The sequence below is a fragment of the Bison bison genome, unplaced genomic scaffold, assembly GCF_000754665.1.
Source record: "Bison bison bison isolate TAMUID 2011002044 unplaced genomic scaffold, Bison_UMD1.0 scf7180017864390, whole genome shotgun sequence".
In the NCBI taxonomy this organism is placed as follows: Eukaryota; Metazoa; Chordata; class Mammalia; order Artiodactyla; family Bovidae; genus Bison; species Bison bison.
The window spans coordinates 391,459-408,521 of NW_011494962.1; the positions used below are offsets into that span (position 1 = coordinate 391,459).

Here is a 17,063-nt window from a genome sequence, read left to right on the forward strand (position 1 = left end):
ATTATTTCATTCCTTTTTATAGCTGAGTAATATTCCATTGTTGAGTACGTACCACATCTTCTTAATCCATTTGTCTGTTGCTGGACATTTAGATTGCTTCCATATTTTGAGTATTGTAAATAGCGCTGCTATGAACATTGGGATGCATGTATCTTTTCAAATTACTGCTTTCTTTGAACATATGCCCAGGTGTGGGATCACTGGCTCATATGGCAAAGGGGTGGTTTTAAATGAGCACTCTGAAAGCACTTTATATCACTCTTTCCTTCATCTCAGAGCAGAAAGAAGAGATAATAACGTCCACTTCCAGCTTCTCATTAGAAGAAGTTGGACCACACAACTTGCACCACAACTTTTTAGTCTGTTACCCAAGAATCTGGTTTCCAATTTGCCTGTCTCAGAGAACTAAAGAGGCCCAGCATATGATAATTCTGATTGGACCTAGTATCCTTCAAACTTCTGGGGCCACTAAGAACAAAGACAAAGGTTTTAATGAACAAAAGTTTAAAACACTGTGCATGCATACAATGGAATATTGATGATGTTCAATTACATGGGTGTTTTCTCAGCAGAAGCTCCTATATATTCTAGCTCCTGCCTTACAACTTACCCCTTGGGAACAGTCCCCTTAGCTATCTAAGTGGACGATAATCATGGGCTATAGTCCTCGGTAAGTCTGTTGAAGAAAACATAATTCCCAACTTATAGGTTGTGCATATTTTCAGTCAACAATAGTTTATGCTACTATGAGGGTAGTAATACCAGAAAGAAAAACCATGCGAGCACATGCGAGTAGAGAGTCATGACTTTGAGTTGCATTTGAGACTGAGTAGCTTTCTGTCCAAGAATGTAAAGAGAATATCCCAGTCAACTGACTTCTATGACACCAACATTGGCAAGCAAAATGTGGAATTAGGAACAAAATATCATTTATTTATACCAGTACTCTAAAAAAATGAAATGCTTAGGTACAAATCCAACAAAATGTGTACAAGTTCCATATGAAGAAAAGTACAGAACTCAGGTAAACAAAATCAAAGAATTTAAATCAGCTGATACACCATGTCTGTAGATAGGAAAACAGAATATTTTCAAGATGTCAGTTCTTTACAACATCATCTATAGGTTCAATATACTCACAATAAAAATGCAGCAAGTCATTTTATAGATTTTGGCAAAATAATTCCAAAGTTTATATGAAGAGTCATAATACCCAGAATAGCCAACCCAATATTGAAGAAGAAAATTGGGGAATGGACCCTATTCAATGTCAAGCCTTACTATCTAGCTACAGTAAGCAAGTTAGTGTACTGAAATAAGACAAACAGATCAATGGGACAGAATAGAGAGACCAGAAATAGACCCTCATAAATGCAGTCGACTGAACTTGGACCAAAGAGCAAAGGCAATATGAAGGAGGAAACAGAACAGGCTCCATCTTGAAAGCAGGACTCCATCTTGGGCTGGACTGTGGACTTTGAGCTATATGCCCAGTATCTATGGAAACGATATACCGATGGAAAACCAGACCCCGGATGAAGGAGCCTCAGGACTTGTACCTAGACTCTCCATCATCTAAAAGACTATGCTAATTATCTCTGTAACAGAACAAAGTCATAAATCCTATTATGCTTATCGGGATACGACCACAGGCCTATTGATAAATGTTCACTGTTTAACTATCTAGGCTTATGACACATGAATCATGGGTTAACTTTGATCTTATCTCTCTTTTATCTTGTCCTGACTAGTTTCAAGGAATCTGGGGAGGTGGGTTTGAGCACGTACACTTAGGGTATATAAGGTTTTCACAAAAACTGATCGGGGTCCTTGGCTAAGAGGAGACTCTGCCTTGGGCCTGCAGGTGTAATAAACTGCACTCCACTATCTGCACTGTCCTTCTGAGTAAGTTTGTTTCCCAGACGCATGGCTATAACAAATACAACGGATATCAACATGAATCCGCCCAGGTATACACGTGTTCCCCATCCTGAACCCTCCTCCTTCATGTTGATATATGGCAAAACCAATACAATATTGTAAGGTTAAAAAATAAAATAAAATAAATAAAAATAAAATTAAAAAAAAAACAAATACAACAGAGAAAAAGTAGTCTTTTTAAAAAAATGGTACTTGAACAATTGAACATACAAAACACACACACACATACACAAATTAAATGCTAATCTAACACCCATCACAAAAAAATAACACAAAATGCTATTGGAGCTATTTTTACTTTCATTTCCATAGAGCAATGATGAAAGAAAACTATGTATTAAATATTTAAAGAGTCAAATAGAGTAACAAGAAACTTTCAGCTGTTACCTCATTTGAATCTTTAAACTAGCCAGTGAAACTGGTGATCGATTTATTTTTCATGTGAAGTACCTCTGCTTTGAAGTAATTTATAAAGGTCACAATGAGAGGGTAGCAGGCAGGAAGGCCAGGGGTCTCCAAACAGAGGAAATAGGCTGCAAGTGTCAGACATTTTTTAACTCTCTCTTAAGCGGCAGGAGAAAACAAACAAGTGTTAGATTTCTTCCCCTTCTCTATATAAATTTAAAAGGAGGTTTCCTTAAAATTCTGTGTTGCCATGACAACACCTGGCTCCACCTGAACTTAACTTTTCTCAAACCTTGAGCTAACCAATGCATTTTTCTTATGGAAATGTTTGTCTAAAGCTATGTTAGTGTATTATGTACATTCTGCTTCTAAAACTCAATCATACATAAACATTTGTGAGACTGGGTATCACTTGGGTAATGAGTGGAGGTAATTCACTATTTGTGATTTAAATGGGGTGAAAGCAGGATTTTAAAAATCCAATAAAGTGTAAAAAACAGATTGGAATTTGTTTATAGGTATAATGTTTACTTAGCACACTGTAATTTAAAACAGAAACACTGAGAATTAAAGTGTAAAAGGCACCTTTACAGTATTTCTAATGCCTTAAAATACAGAGTTTAAAGTAAAATTAGTCTTAGTAATCTTTTAAATTTTTTGGCTGCCCCAGATCTTAGTTGCAGCATGTGGGATCTTTGATATTCATTTTCGTATGTAAAACCTAGTTGTTTTTTTTTTTCCCCCAATTATATGATTTCTTTCGTTTCCTACTTATTGAAGTAAATGGATAATTTATTATTATTATTGGAGCAAAATCCCACATGCCACAACTAAAGATTCCACATGAGGTACATCGGATTCACTTTGTTGTACAGCATGTGGAATCTTTAGTTGCCGCAAGTGGGACCTCTCGCTTGTGGGATGCAAGTTCTAGTTCCCTGACCAGGGATCCAGCAGTCCCCTTGCACTGGCAGCAGAGTCTCAGCCACTGGGCCACCAGGGAAGTCCCTAGTCTTAGTAGTGTTAAAAACTTCTCTATAGATTTGTTTTCTTAATTTAATTAATTAATTATTAGTTTTTGGCGGCACTGGGCAATCACTGCAGTGTGTGGCTTTCTCACTGTGGTGCCGTCTCCTGCAGTGGAGCACAGGCTCTAGGCGTGAGGCTTCAGTAGCTGCAGCACTCGGGCTCATAGTTGTGGCTCACGGGCTCTGGAGAGCAGGCTCAGTAGCTGTGACACAAGAGCCTAGCTGCTCTGTGGTGCATAGAATCTTTCTGGACCAAGGTTGGAGCCCGTGTCCACTGCATTGGCAGGCAGATTTTTATCCACTGTGCCACCAGGGAAGTCCAAAAAAAGTGACCATGTACATTTGGAACTGACAGTAAGCGAATTTTGAATGTGTTAACCAATGGTAACATTTCTCATTTGTTATTAAAATAATTGTGCATAGTTTCAGCTATCATAGTCATTTTTATAGTCTCACATGTGCTAATAAAGTGCTGTTTGTATGGAAAAAAGGGAATTCTTTCATATTTATGGGTTCAAAACATAAATATCAACTCATATTATTTAACACCTACTTAACTTAGAATCTCACTCTTCCAAATCCACATCTCATTCAAGTATAGCTTGCTTCTGTGTGGTTAACAAACACTATAAATATATATTGCTGATATTTCTGGCAGAGCAAGCAATAGAGCAACTGTTTATAATATATACATAAATATTTATAATAAAAATAATAAAATTTTATTATAAATGTTTATATACAAACAGTTTTTAATGCATCTCTTAGGGATGAAAGTGAAAGTGAAAGTGAAGTAGCTCAGTCGAGTCTGACTCTGTGACCCCATGGACTGTAGCCTACCAGGCTCCTTCCTCCATGGGATTCTCCAGGCAAGAATATTGGAGTGGGTTGCCATTTCCTTCTCCAGGGGATCTTCCCAATAACTTCTGAGCCAGCTCCCTAAAAATGCCTTGAAGAATTTAAGGATATGGAGACGTTATTTGTTTGCTGCAAATCCATTTTCTATCTGTATAGCTTCTGGCACTGCTAATTCCAAGGTCATTCAGGTAGCCACGTTCCCCATCTCCTGTGATGATGAACCTAAAACCAAACATGAAAATGTTAAAAAAACATAGGCTGGACATCTACATTTATTTCTCCTCTACAATCTTTAGCACCCCCACTCCAGGTATTTTTAATGTGGACAAGAGAAAAATGAGAATCTGATGTTCATAAGGCTTCTGAGTAAATATACACCATTTCTGTATTCAGTTCCTTTTATATTCTGAAAGTCGCTGCTGGAAAATTGGAAGATTATTATCATCCATCCCAAATTCAGTTATGTTGTTGACTAGGTATTTAACTAGGGCTCGCTGTTGTAGCCAAGTGAACTGCTGCCATGGGTGGTGATAAAAGAAACTGTCACATACTGAAATATCGGTAAGTCATTCTGCCTTATACATGACTTAACTTGAATTTTATGCTATAAAATAGTCTGTCTGTGCCATAATAAACATCCGCTGTACATCTACTTTAATTATTACACAAAAGGGCACACTGACCAGAAGTAAAGAATGTCCAAAGTAAAAATAAAGTTTAAATGTCCCTCTTCTTGAGACACCAACGCTGGTCCTGCTTCGATGATAAGACTCCCTTCCCAGGTGCCAATGCCGTATTGACCCACCATGTACTTGCTGGTCTATTCTTTTTTTTTTTTTTTAAGCAAAACCTTGAAGGAATGTAACTCTGACTTGCTTAATGTTCTCTTTTCTGACCAGATATAAAACAGAGCCAGAAACCCTGTTTCTCTGAAGCAGTTTCTCAGAGTAAATCTGGGAAGTGGGCTTCTGGGCTAGTCCTCAACTTGGCTCAAATAAAACTCTTTTCTATTCTTATTTTTGATCGTTTACTGATTATTTTAATTAGCTTTCAGGGAACATGATTTTCAGTGTTCTCCTGACCTGTTTCATACATGTGTGAAAATAAACATATGTGCTTACTAGTAAGTTCTTAAATGGGCTTAGCTTTGATTGAGGGAAGTGATTGCCCCTTATATTCTATATGCTCCAAAGTAATGGTTACATTTAACACATTCCCACTGAAGTGTTCACAACCCAAGATGTGTTACTAAGTTCCTTCCAGGGATAAATTATCACAGGAGGGATTCGTATTGGTTCTTTGATGACCTTCCTTTCAGGAATGGACAGGGCAGCGGGCAGAGTGGACTGAGGGTCTGTGGGTACCAACTCTTCGGTGGCTTTCCAAGATGGTAGGATCCCAGAGTACCTCAGCTGCTCTCTCTACATTCTAAATATGGTTTTCAGCACAGTTTAAGTCAGTGGGTGAAAGTGGAAGAACTATGTCCAATGTCATCATCATGCTAAAGATTTCAATTAAAAACATGATACATAAAGTTTTCCCAAAGGCACAGATAATAAACAGAAGAGCATACAAAGGATTTCTATTTTATACCTCATAGTGCAGCAAACTTTCCATGATATTAAATTTACCTCCCCATAAATACAACTCACACCCATAACCACACAGAATAGAAGGCAGTCTAAAAACTTACGAGGCATTATATTTAGAGTTGTCTGTCCACTTCCAAGCATGATGTGATGATTCTCTGCTAAGGCCAATCCAATGGTCAGAAGGGCCTTTGTATCTTTTGAGAAAGTTCTATTATAAAACACCAAAAGCAAAAACATATGTCTCCTTCATTTTACTCTTGAGACCTCTTCCCCCCAGCCTTCTCTCTTTGGATGACAGCCTGGTAAGATTGAGAAGCTTAGACATTGAAGGGAGAAGACTAGCCCCCAGTTCTCAGCTTAAGTCACTCAAATGTCTCTGATCCTAAAGTACATTAAAGTGATCACACATCTCAATTTGACTGGGAAAGTCCCAGGTTATGCCTGTGGTTCCAACATAATATTGTCCCTTTCACTCCCCAAAATGTCCCAACTTGGATGATAAATTACATGATTACCATACTTCTTTTTTACAATGGGAACAATATATCTAATTTGAAGATTAACTATGAGGATTACATGAGAGAATGTGTCCAAATCGTCTCACAGAGTTCCAGGCAGAGAACATACCCAAGAAATATCAGGCACTAATATGCACTCTAAGCCCCCAAGTCTGCATGGAATGGGAGCCTTCCTCTTCTTTCAGCTGTCACCCTGTGCGGCCTATATCCTTCTCAGGGGCTAAGTATTTAACAAAGAACATGATCCAAAAATATTCCTTACCAGCTCCTCCTCAGTTTCAAACTGAGCAAGAACAGCTTCCAGTGAAGTACAGGATATCTGACTCAATGTCCAATTCTCTGACTCTTCAGAAAAATAAAAACACTTATTCCCAAATCCAATCCATCCTTTTGGGCAGGTGACGTACAGAACTTGTAAGTCTGTCTCTCTGCTTCTCACTAAAAGTTGGACAGACACAGTGAAGCATAACAAATAAATTTTCCCATCCATTTTATCTATTTTTACACTTACCACCCTGAGGTCAGTCTTTTTTTACATATGTATATATACATAGATACACGGGTGTACATGTATATGTAGGTACAGTATAACTAAATTCCAAAATGAGGGGTTTGAAGAAAAGCATGCCAAAGAACAACTAGACTCTTGTGCTTTTATGACCTTGGCTAATAGCATTTTTTTTTTCTCAAAATCTGAACAGGGGCTACTGTCTATAGGTAGACAGATTCTTAGAAATGTCTTCCAAGTCTAAACTCCTTTGTTTTTCCCAAAGAATAGTTTTTCTTTATATGTACGTTGGTACCATTCATTACATATAGATTTGTGGAACCAGCTCTCTGGTTCTCACTAAAAGTTGGACAGATGCAGTGAAGCATAACAAACAAATTTCTCATCCCTTTTACCTATTACTCCACTTATCATTTTGAGGTTGGTCTTTTTTTTTTTAATATAACATATGTATGTTTGTACACATATACACACATGTATTCATATATGTAGGTACAACAAAACTAAAATCCAAAATGAGGAGTTTGAAGAAAAACATGGCCAAATATAAACTAGACTCTTGTACTTTTATGGCTGTGCAAACAGCATTTTGTTTTTCTTAAAATCTGAACAGGACCTACTTTCCATAGGCAGACAGATTGTTAGAAATGTCTTCCATGCCCAATGTGTTTGTGTATCAGAATGCACAGTTTTACTTTATATGTATTTTGGCACCATACATTACACAATTTCATATTATTTTGCTTCCAGAGTCATATTCTCAGGTGCTTGTCTATGTACTAAACACTCTCTATGGAGGCCACCCAACTCTGGGTTATATGCAGAATTGCTGAGCTGTAATGAACATTACTTTGCCAACAAAGGTCCATCTAGTCAAGGCTATGGTTTTTCCAGTGGTCATGTATGGATGTGAGAGTTGGACTGTGAAGAAAGCTGAGAGCCAAAGAATTGATGCTTTTGAACTGTGGTTTGGAGAAGACTCTTGAGAGTCCCTTGGACTGCAAGGAGATCCAACCAGTCCATCCTAAAGGAGATCAGTCCTGGGTGTTCTTTGGAAGGAATGATGCTGAAGCTGAAACTCCAGTAGTTTGGCCACCTCATGCGAAGAGTTGACTCATGGGAAAAGACTGTGATGCTGGGAGGGACTGGGGGCAGGAGGAGAAGGGGACGACAGAGGATGAGATGGCTGGATGGAATCACTGACTCGATGGACGTGAGTCTGAGTGAACTCCAGGAGTTGGTGATGGACAGGGAGGCCTGGCGTGCTGCGATTCATGGGCTCACAAAGAGTCGAACACGACTGAGTGACTGAACTGAACTGAACTGAATGAACTTCCAACTAATATTTCTAATGCCTCATGAAATGCTACCAGCTTTCACCATTTATAAAACACCGACTGCTACTTAGTGTGTGGAAAAGTGATTGTACTTTGCTGCTTGCCAAAAGAGCAGACTTTTCTGAGATCTTTTTTCTTTTTTTGGTTTCTTGGAAAATGCAATATTGAGATCTGTGGTCACTTGCTGAGTGTAAGAACCACTAGCTTAGTGTAGTAATCTAATAAATGATCTCATTAGATTGAGAATTTGCCTTTGAAAGAATGTTCTGTGAAAACTAACATATGAATATATATATATATATATATTTTTTTTTTTCTTTTATGGTGACTTTTTCCCCTGAGGTCAGTCTTGAAGTACATATTTTACATTTGATTGTTGCCCCCCAGAGTCATCACTAACAGACTTATCTCAGGCACAAAAGCTTGTGGTAGTTGTTTTTTCCTAAATGATTTTATTAGATTGAGAATTTGCCTTGGAAAGAATGTTCTGTGAAAACTAACATATGAATATATATTTTTTATATGGTGACTTTTTCCTTGAGGTCAGTCTTAAAGTACATATTGTATATTTGATTGTTGCCTCCCAGTCATCACTAACAGTCTTATCTCAGGCACAAAAGCCATCAGTCCACTGATCTTCAAGCAGAGAATCTGTGCATCTCACTTCTCAGGGGTCCATGGAGAGTAGTGGTTTTAAGGAAATCAATATCTGTAGCATTTAATTCCTGTAGTACGCTTTCTTAGCATCATACAGATTTCCTTTTCCCCACATCTTCCTTAATATCAGTCCTTCTTACTCTTGACAAAAGAAAGGCAAACTCCTTACCTTTCCTAGATTTTACTATGCTACATCTCTTAGGGGTATAAAACCTTCTAGTAGACAAAACATGGCATAGTTCAACTATTGATTTTAGTACCAAAATATGATGTAGTATTTCCAGTGTCTCTGGAAATGCTCCTTTATATGTATTTCTGTTAAATATGTATAAAAATATTTGGGCCCTTGTTAGATGCTCTGAAACCAGCAAGATATCAGAGTATAGGCTATGGGAAGAATAAGTGTTTTTCCTTCATAACCTCACTTTTTCCTCCCTTATCCAACCTGATAGGAAATACTGTTGGTTCAACTTTCGAGACAGATTGTGCCACCAGGTCGCACCTCCACTGTTATCACCAGGGCCAAGCCACGGTCCCCTCTGGTGTGGATTTCTGTAAGGTTACTCTAGTAGGTGTTCCCAAAGTCTAACTTTTCTTCCAACAGTCAAAATGGTTTTATTCTAATGAAATTTAGATCATGGCATTCCTCTCCTACAATTTCCCTTTTCCTGGTACCCCCTACTGCGCTCAGATTAAAAGCTCAAGTCTTTACCTGCCTCATTAGGCTGTGACCTCCCTGACCCCCAGCCCGTTACTCTTCCTCATTCCCGCCTTGCTTCAGCTATAGAAGCCTCCATGCTGTTCCCCAAACCTACCAGGAGATTTTTCCTTTCATTCTACTTGTTCCTGCCGTCTGGAGTGCTTTCTCCACATAGCCACATGGCTCCTTCATCTCCTTCAAGTTTGCTGAAAAGTCATCTTGTCAAGGAGGCTTATGCTGGACACTTATATTCATGTCAATCTGTTACCTTATATTAGAATATCTGCATCTTCCTGCTATTAATAGAATAGGAGTTCCCTGGGAATTTTTTATGTTTTCTTCACTGATATACGTCAAACATATCACACACCCTGGCACATAATGGAGCTCAATAAATATTGATTGACAATGTGAATGTGCAAAGAACATGGTAAGGTTTGGAGAACAGGTAACTCACCTGCCAGAAGAGTGGAAAATGTCACCACATTTAGAGCTACAAGTATAAAAATAATCAGGATGCAGCAGCAAAGCTTGGTAGGTGTAACAGGAGATATAATTGCTAGGCATATCTTTCGGAGATCTTTATCTGTAAATAGAAATGTCATAATCTCAATTTCAAGGAAGCATTAAAAGAAAAACTTAAATTTATCACAGAATCAACATGTAAAATCCACTGTACCTCACCTCCCCTATTGCCAAAATCTCTCACAAAAGGTCCATGTCCAGGAGAGATGGCCATGGCCCAAAAGCGACCCAGAGATAAGAGAAACAGCATTTTTCACCTGGAGAGTCTTCCAGTTATTGTAAGAAGAGCTAATAAGAGAGTAAGAGACAGACAGACTAGAAATCAGAATGAAAACGAAACATGCAAACAATCCAGATTTACCTCCACAAATAACAAATTTGGTTAGAAGTTCTAAGAGGAGCATTAGAAAACTAATCAATGTAATTCATCACATTAACAGAACAAGAGAAGAGAAAGGATATGACCATCGATATAGACATAAAAGGAGAAGGAAATGGCAACCCACTCTAGTATTCTTGCCTAGAGAATCCTGTGCACAGAGGAGTCTGGTGGGCTGCTGTCCATAAGGTCGCCCAGAGTCGAACGTGACTGAAGCAACTTAGCATGCATGCATGCATGCATAGACATAAAATGTGGAGAAACGTGAGTCATCCCAAATAACAAAGCGCAGCAAATTATGAACTGAACTTTCACTTTTCATAGAAATAGTACAGCTAACATGATACTTAATGGTGAAAAAGTGAATGCCTTCCTCTAAAGGTCAGGAACAAGGCAAGGATGCCTGTTCTCACCAATCCAATTTAACATTTTCCTAGAGGTTCTATCAGTGCCAATAGGCAAGAAAAGTAAATAAAAGACATATAGAGATTAGGAAGAAGTGAAAGTGTTTCTAGACATGGTATCCACTCACCTCCCACTAGAAATAGTAATTTGAAAATTATCTGCACATGAAAATACCTTCCCAAGAGACAAGGATTCCAAGCACACCCACTCTCTGTCTCATCCCAGCTCCTTGCACTCCAGCAATTCTGGCACATAATGCAGTCTCAGACAGCTTCCACCCTGGGTTTCCTGTGGGCTCCTAGGAGCCAAGCTCCTGTCTCCCCGCTGCACCTGCCAATTCCAGCAGCTCCAGGTGGGGCTCCTGTGACACTTGCCTCCTGGTGAACTCCTGGGAATCAGGCCCCCCAAACCCTTCCCTCAGGACTCTGCAGTCCAGCACAGACAGAGACCTTCTCCCTGTGGGAAAAGGAGAGTAAAACGGTGCTTGACTTCACTACAGATTCCAGGTCTACCTGCTCTAGCATCACATCAGTCTGACTCCTTCAGCCCTGGGTGACACCATGTAGACTCACTAACCAAGGTCCCCTCTCCCCAGTGTCTGCCAGCTCCAGTGAGCCAAGTGACTACTGCGAGATTAGGCTCCTGGCAGGCTCCTGGTAACCCAGGCCACCTTTCACCCTAGGGACTGTGGACTTGCGTGGCCATAGGCAGCTCCTATCACTCCTGCTGGCTCCCATGGATCAAGAAACCAACATAGCCAGTCATTGTTGTTGTTTAGTTTCTAAACCTTGTCTGACTGTTTTGCGACCCCATGGACTGTAGCCTGCCAGGCTCCCCTGTCTGTAGGATTTGGCGCCTATGTCCACGGGATTTCCCAAGCAAGAATTCTGGAATGGTTTGCCATTTCCTTCTCCAGGGCATCTTCCTAACCCAGGGATCAAACCTATGTCTCCTGCTTGGCAGGGGGATTCTTTATATCACTGAGCCACCTGGAAAGCTCCAACCAGTCACTAGGGAAACATGAAATCCAGTGAGCTGCCACAAGATGTGTATCAGAGTGGCAAATACAATAACAAAACTAAATGATGGTGAAGAAATGATAAAAATGGAATTCTCATAAACTGTTGAAAATGCAACAGTACAGCCACTTTGGAAAACAGGTTGGCAGTGAGGTGTGGCAAACATAACCTCACCACATGCCCTAGCAATGCCATCCCTAGGTATCTATGCAAGAGGAATGGAAATTTCCATTTACACAAAAACCTATACTAGAACATTTATAATAACTTTATTTATTGTCACCAAAAACTGGCAACAATTCAATATCCTTCAGCTGGGAAAAAGGTAAATAAAGACCACTTTGTACTAAGAAAAAAGAAAAGCTTGACTCCATGCTTCAGTTCAGATCAGATCAGATCAGATCAGTCGCTCGGTCGTGTCCAAGTCTTTGAGACCCCATGATTTGCAGCACGCCAGGCCTCCCTGTCCATCACCAACTCCTGGAGTTCACTCAGACTCACATCCATCGAGTCAGTGATGCCATCCAGCCATCTCATCCTCTGTCGTCCCCTTCTGCTCCTGCCCCCAATCCCTCCCAGCATCACAGTCTTTTCCAAGGAGTCAACTCTTTGCATCAGGTGGCCAAAGGATTGGAGTTTCAGCTTCAGCATCAGTCCTTCCAATGAATATTCAGGACTGATTTCCTTTAGGATGGACTGGTTGGATCTCCTTGCAGTCCAAGGGACTCTCAAGAGTCTTCTCCAACACCACATTTCAAAAGCATCAATTCTTCAGTGCTCAGCCTTCTTCACAGTCCAACTCTCACATCCATACATGACCACAGGAAAAACCATAGCCTTGACTAGACAATCGCTCATTTACTATTTTGCTTTGACTCAGTAAATTTTACTGAGACTTTCTCTTCCCCAAAGACTCCAAAAACTCTGGATTGCCTGAAAATGTAAAAGGGCACTAAAGAAAGCAGTGAGATGCTTCCCAACTCATGTGTGATCACTACCTCATGTCCCTAGAACACAAGGGAGAAGTGTGACTTTGGAAATGCCACCTGCTCTTCCACCTCGCTCTCCCTTCCAAACAGTGTTCTGTTCCCCTCCTTGCCTTACTTAAAAATGAGAATCTTTTTCACAGAGTGTTTCCTATTGTGAAAGTCCTTGTGAATAATGTCTCTCTTTATTAAGTCTACACTATTGATATACAGTACAATATGAATGAATTTCAAATGCATTATGCTGGTGAGAAAAGCCTGACTCTGTAGGCATTCTTATAATGCAAGAATATCAAAATAGAAAACAAATCATTGGTTGCCAAATGATGAGGAGAGAGGAAAGAAATATATACAGAGAGCATGTGTGTGTGTGTTAGGGGGTGTGGGGGGTACTCTTATTGTGCGGTGGCCACATGATTATATGTATTTGTCAAAACTCATAGAAATGTACACCAAAAGGTGAATTTTACTGAATGTTAATTATACTTTTAAGAAGTTCCTGCTAACTTTTTTAACTGCCACATTTCACTCATTGCACCTATATCTCCTAGAATGTTCAGGACCATCAGTTTAAATGCTAGGCAGGGAGAAAAAATATAGGAATGACTTCTTTAAATGCTATACAATGGCATTTGGATTTTGGCTCCATATGAAACTTTCCATCTTCATTCTTTCCGGTTCTGCATTAAAGCAAAATTGTCTTGAAATTCCGTATGTTATGACTTCTGAGAAATGGAAGATTTCCGGCCATAACAGTAAGCAAAGGATGCCACAGTAATCAGCAATCACAGTCATCATAGAATGGTGAGCTGGTGAGCTCTGAGGGAACTTAGGAAGAGGAGAAATCCCTCCTTCTAGTAGCCCTCAGACTGCAGCCACTCTCTATGCTGAGCCCTGAAGGAACTCAGAATATGAAAACACAGGATACTGGCCCCAGATAGTTGAGGTGCATATCAAAGGAATGATTTCAGTGAGACTAGACTTTTGCATTGGACACGACTGCGTGACTTCACTTTCACTTTCATGCACTGGCGAAGGAAATGGCAACCCACTCCTGCTGGGAGCGAGTTCCGCCCGTGGCAAAGGTCATGAGGAAGGAGGCTTGGCATACGCAAAGGCGGGATCAAGCCTCAGGAGTCTCCCTGGAAATTCTCGAGCATCTACCCCCAAAACCAGAGTGCCTACTTTCTGCTTCGTGCTTTCACCTACACCTCTGACTTTACGGGGGGCTGTCCCCCACTACCTCTCTCTGAAAAAAGAGTTAGCTTACAGCTCCAGTTAATAATTCCTGGGTGTGGCAGTGTTTCAACCTACAAACTCCTTTGGAAATCCTCTAGCATGCCTGAATAGGTTTTTCCTGCCACATGTGATTGTTCAGAGCCTCCCAACTGTGAGAGGCAAGAGATGTTCTAAACTGTCTAAACACAGATTCCTTTGAGTAGTAAAATGATTGATTAGAAATTGTATTGGTGAAGGGTTTTTCACTTGTTGGGCCAATGTTTGCTGCTAAGTCTCCATATCCCTTATCTACTGTGTCCTTGGCAGTGTATTGATTGATATAATGGGTGTATAGAAATGTAAGTAGTAGCCTCAGTGTTTGTAACCTTGGACCCTTGAGATAATTCTTTTCTTGACTGAGCCCACCTCACCTTTGCCCTATAGGAATGCAACTGTATCCAATGCTTTTTGGAAGCTGGCTCCTGACTTTAGAATAATCACCTTTAGAGAAAAATAACTTTTCCGAAGAGTCTTAAAATGTTAACAGGCCTCCTGGCCAGAAGATGATGCAAATCACCTAAACTTTTGCATATGATAAGTCTGCAGTAAGAAAGCCTGGCTTACTGCATGACTCTATCCCTTCCCCCATTATTCTCTACGCATAACTTAAGGTATAAAAACTACTTTGGAAAATAAAGTGTGGGCCTTGTTCACCGAAACTGGTCTCCCCATGTCGTTCTTTCTTTCACCTTCTGGCTGAATTATTCAGCCTCTTTTCTCCACTGAATTTCCTCACTGAGCTATCCTTATTTCAGCCTCTTTTCTCCACTGAATTTCCTCACTGAGCTATTCTTATTCTATTACTCTTATATCCTTAATTAACATTTAATTAAGCAGTTGTTTCCTGATCTCGCCGACGCTGTCCCCGCTTCGAATTTCCTGGATCCACCGGGGCTTGAACCCCACACACTCCAGTGTTCTTGCCTGGAGAATCCCAGGGACGGGGGAGCCTGGTGGGCTGCCGTCTATGGGGTCGCACAAGGTCGGACACGACTGAAACGACTTAGCAGCAGCAGCATACATAGAAAAGTGCTAATTCCTTAACCTGGGATATCTGGTTTTCTTTAATTTACAAAAACATCTTTTGATATTCAAAGGCTACATGCTGTTTGTTGCAACCTTTCTATACCACCTGGCTCCTCTCTTGCCTCCTTGGAGCAGTTCTCTCAGGGTTATTTGAGATGCTCTCTCCCTGGCTTAAGTTCTAAAAGTTCCCACTGAATAAAACGTAACTCTCGTAACCAGGAAGGGTTAGTTTTGACTCCATACAGGATCTGTTTCTTCGACTTTAACTCTCATTTCACTGCTTTTGTTATTACAGGCATACACACTGGCCTGCCTCAGGGAGCCCTGCCTGCCCCACTTCTGCCTGCCTCTTGGGCTGGGGTGCCTTTGTTTGGCTCACAGGGAGAGAGCCTGATGTCTCTCATCTGTGAAGGACTATGACATTCTTGTTCTTTGTGTGGGAAATTGCACCCCTCCTCTGTTGATTACCAGCCTGGCTGAGAAATTCATATTTGGCGGCCAGAACTGCAAAGAGCTGTTTCATCTTTGTTTATTGATATCAGAGCAAATATTTCATGTCACACCACCCAAGATTGACGTAACGAAGTGAAATGAACACATCCCTCTGCGTGAGGCCTGCTATTCTAAGAGATACTGACAAAAATCAATTATTTTCTTTTTACTTTGATTCCTCATCTCCCCCCATCTCTGATCCATAAAATAACCTGGCATCCAGACCCCAACATGATGGTTATTTCAAGATGTTAGTCAGCCATCTTCATGGTCATCCAGCTCTTTGAATAAAGTCATATTCCTTGCCTTAACACCTTGTCTCTCCGATTTATTAGCCTATTGTCAGGGATGAGCAGAGTGAACTTGGGCTCGGTAATACTCTCAACTTTTAGGTTGTGAATACTTTTTTAAGTTTACACTTCCACAATTTTTCTCATTGTTAGAAGAGTAAGATGTGAATCTCCACTTAACTCTATCCAACGAATCTCCTATTTGCCCCTTGTCACCCTGTTTATTTAACTTATATGCAGAGTACATCATGAGAAACGCTGGACTGGAAGAAACAAAAGCTGGAATCAAGATTGCCGGAAGAAATATCAATAACCTCAGATATGCAGATGACACCACCCTTATGGCAGAAAGTGAAGAGGAATTAAAAAGCCTCTTGATGAAAGTGAAAGTGGAGAGTGAAAAAGTTGGCTTAAAGCTCAACATTCAGAAAACGAAGATCATGGCATCCAGTCTCATCACTTCATGGGAAATAGATGGGGAAACAGGGGAAACAGTGGAAATAGTGTCAGACTTTATTTTTCTGGGCTCCAAAATCACTGCAGATGGTGACTGCAGCCATGAAATTAAAAGACGCTTACTCCTTGGAAGGAAAGTTATGACCAACCTAGATAGCATATTAAAAAGCAGAGACATTACTTTGCCAACAAAGGTTCGTCTAGTCAAGTCTATGGTTTTTCTTGTGGTCATGTATGGATGTGAGAGTTGGACTGTGAAGAAGGCTGAGCACTGAAGAATTGATGCTTTTGAACTGTGGTGTTGGAGAAGACTCTTGAGAGTCCCTTGGACTGCAAGGAGATCCAACCAGTCCATTCTGAAGGAGATCAGCCCTGGGGTTTCTTTGGAAGGAATGATGCTGAAGCTGAAACTCCAGGACTTGGCCACCTCATGCGAAGAGTTGACTCATTGGAAAAGACTCTGATTCTGGGAGGCATTGGGGCAAGAGAAGAAGGGGATGACAGAGGATGAGATGGCTGAATGGCATCACTGACTCGATGGACGAGAGTCTGGGAGAACCCTTGGAGTTGGTGATGGACAGGGAGGCCTGGCGTGCTGCAATTCATGGGGTTGCAAAGAGTCGGACACGACTGAGCGACTGAACTGAACTGAATATTCTAAAA

General features: G+C 40.5%; 1 protein-coding gene across 4 annotated transcripts in view; it reads right to left on the reverse strand.

Moving 5' to 3' along the window:
• Nucleotides 1–4,073: 4,073 nt before the first annotated feature.
• LOC105002115 (C-type lectin domain family 2 member H-like) overlaps nt 4,074–17,063 on the reverse strand; it is a 24,582-nt gene continuing 11,592 nt past the window's right edge. For 3 of the 4 annotated variants that reach the window (XM_010858600.1, XM_010858598.1, XM_010858601.1), the window contains exons 3-6: nt 10,002–10,130; nt 6,605–6,780; nt 5,926–6,032; nt 4,074–4,454 (exon numbers count right to left, since the gene is read on the reverse strand). In XM_010858600.1, the coding sequence (XP_010856902.1) occupies nt 4,334–4,454; nt 5,926–6,032; nt 6,605–6,780; nt 10,002–10,130 (533 nt within the window). In that variant the 3' untranslated portion in view covers nt 4,074–4,333. Of the gene's footprint in view, nt 4,455–5,925; nt 6,033–6,604; nt 6,781–10,001; nt 10,131–11,027; nt 11,310–17,063 lie in introns of all 4 variants that reach the window. The other variant, XM_010858602.1, reaches the window with a different exon arrangement.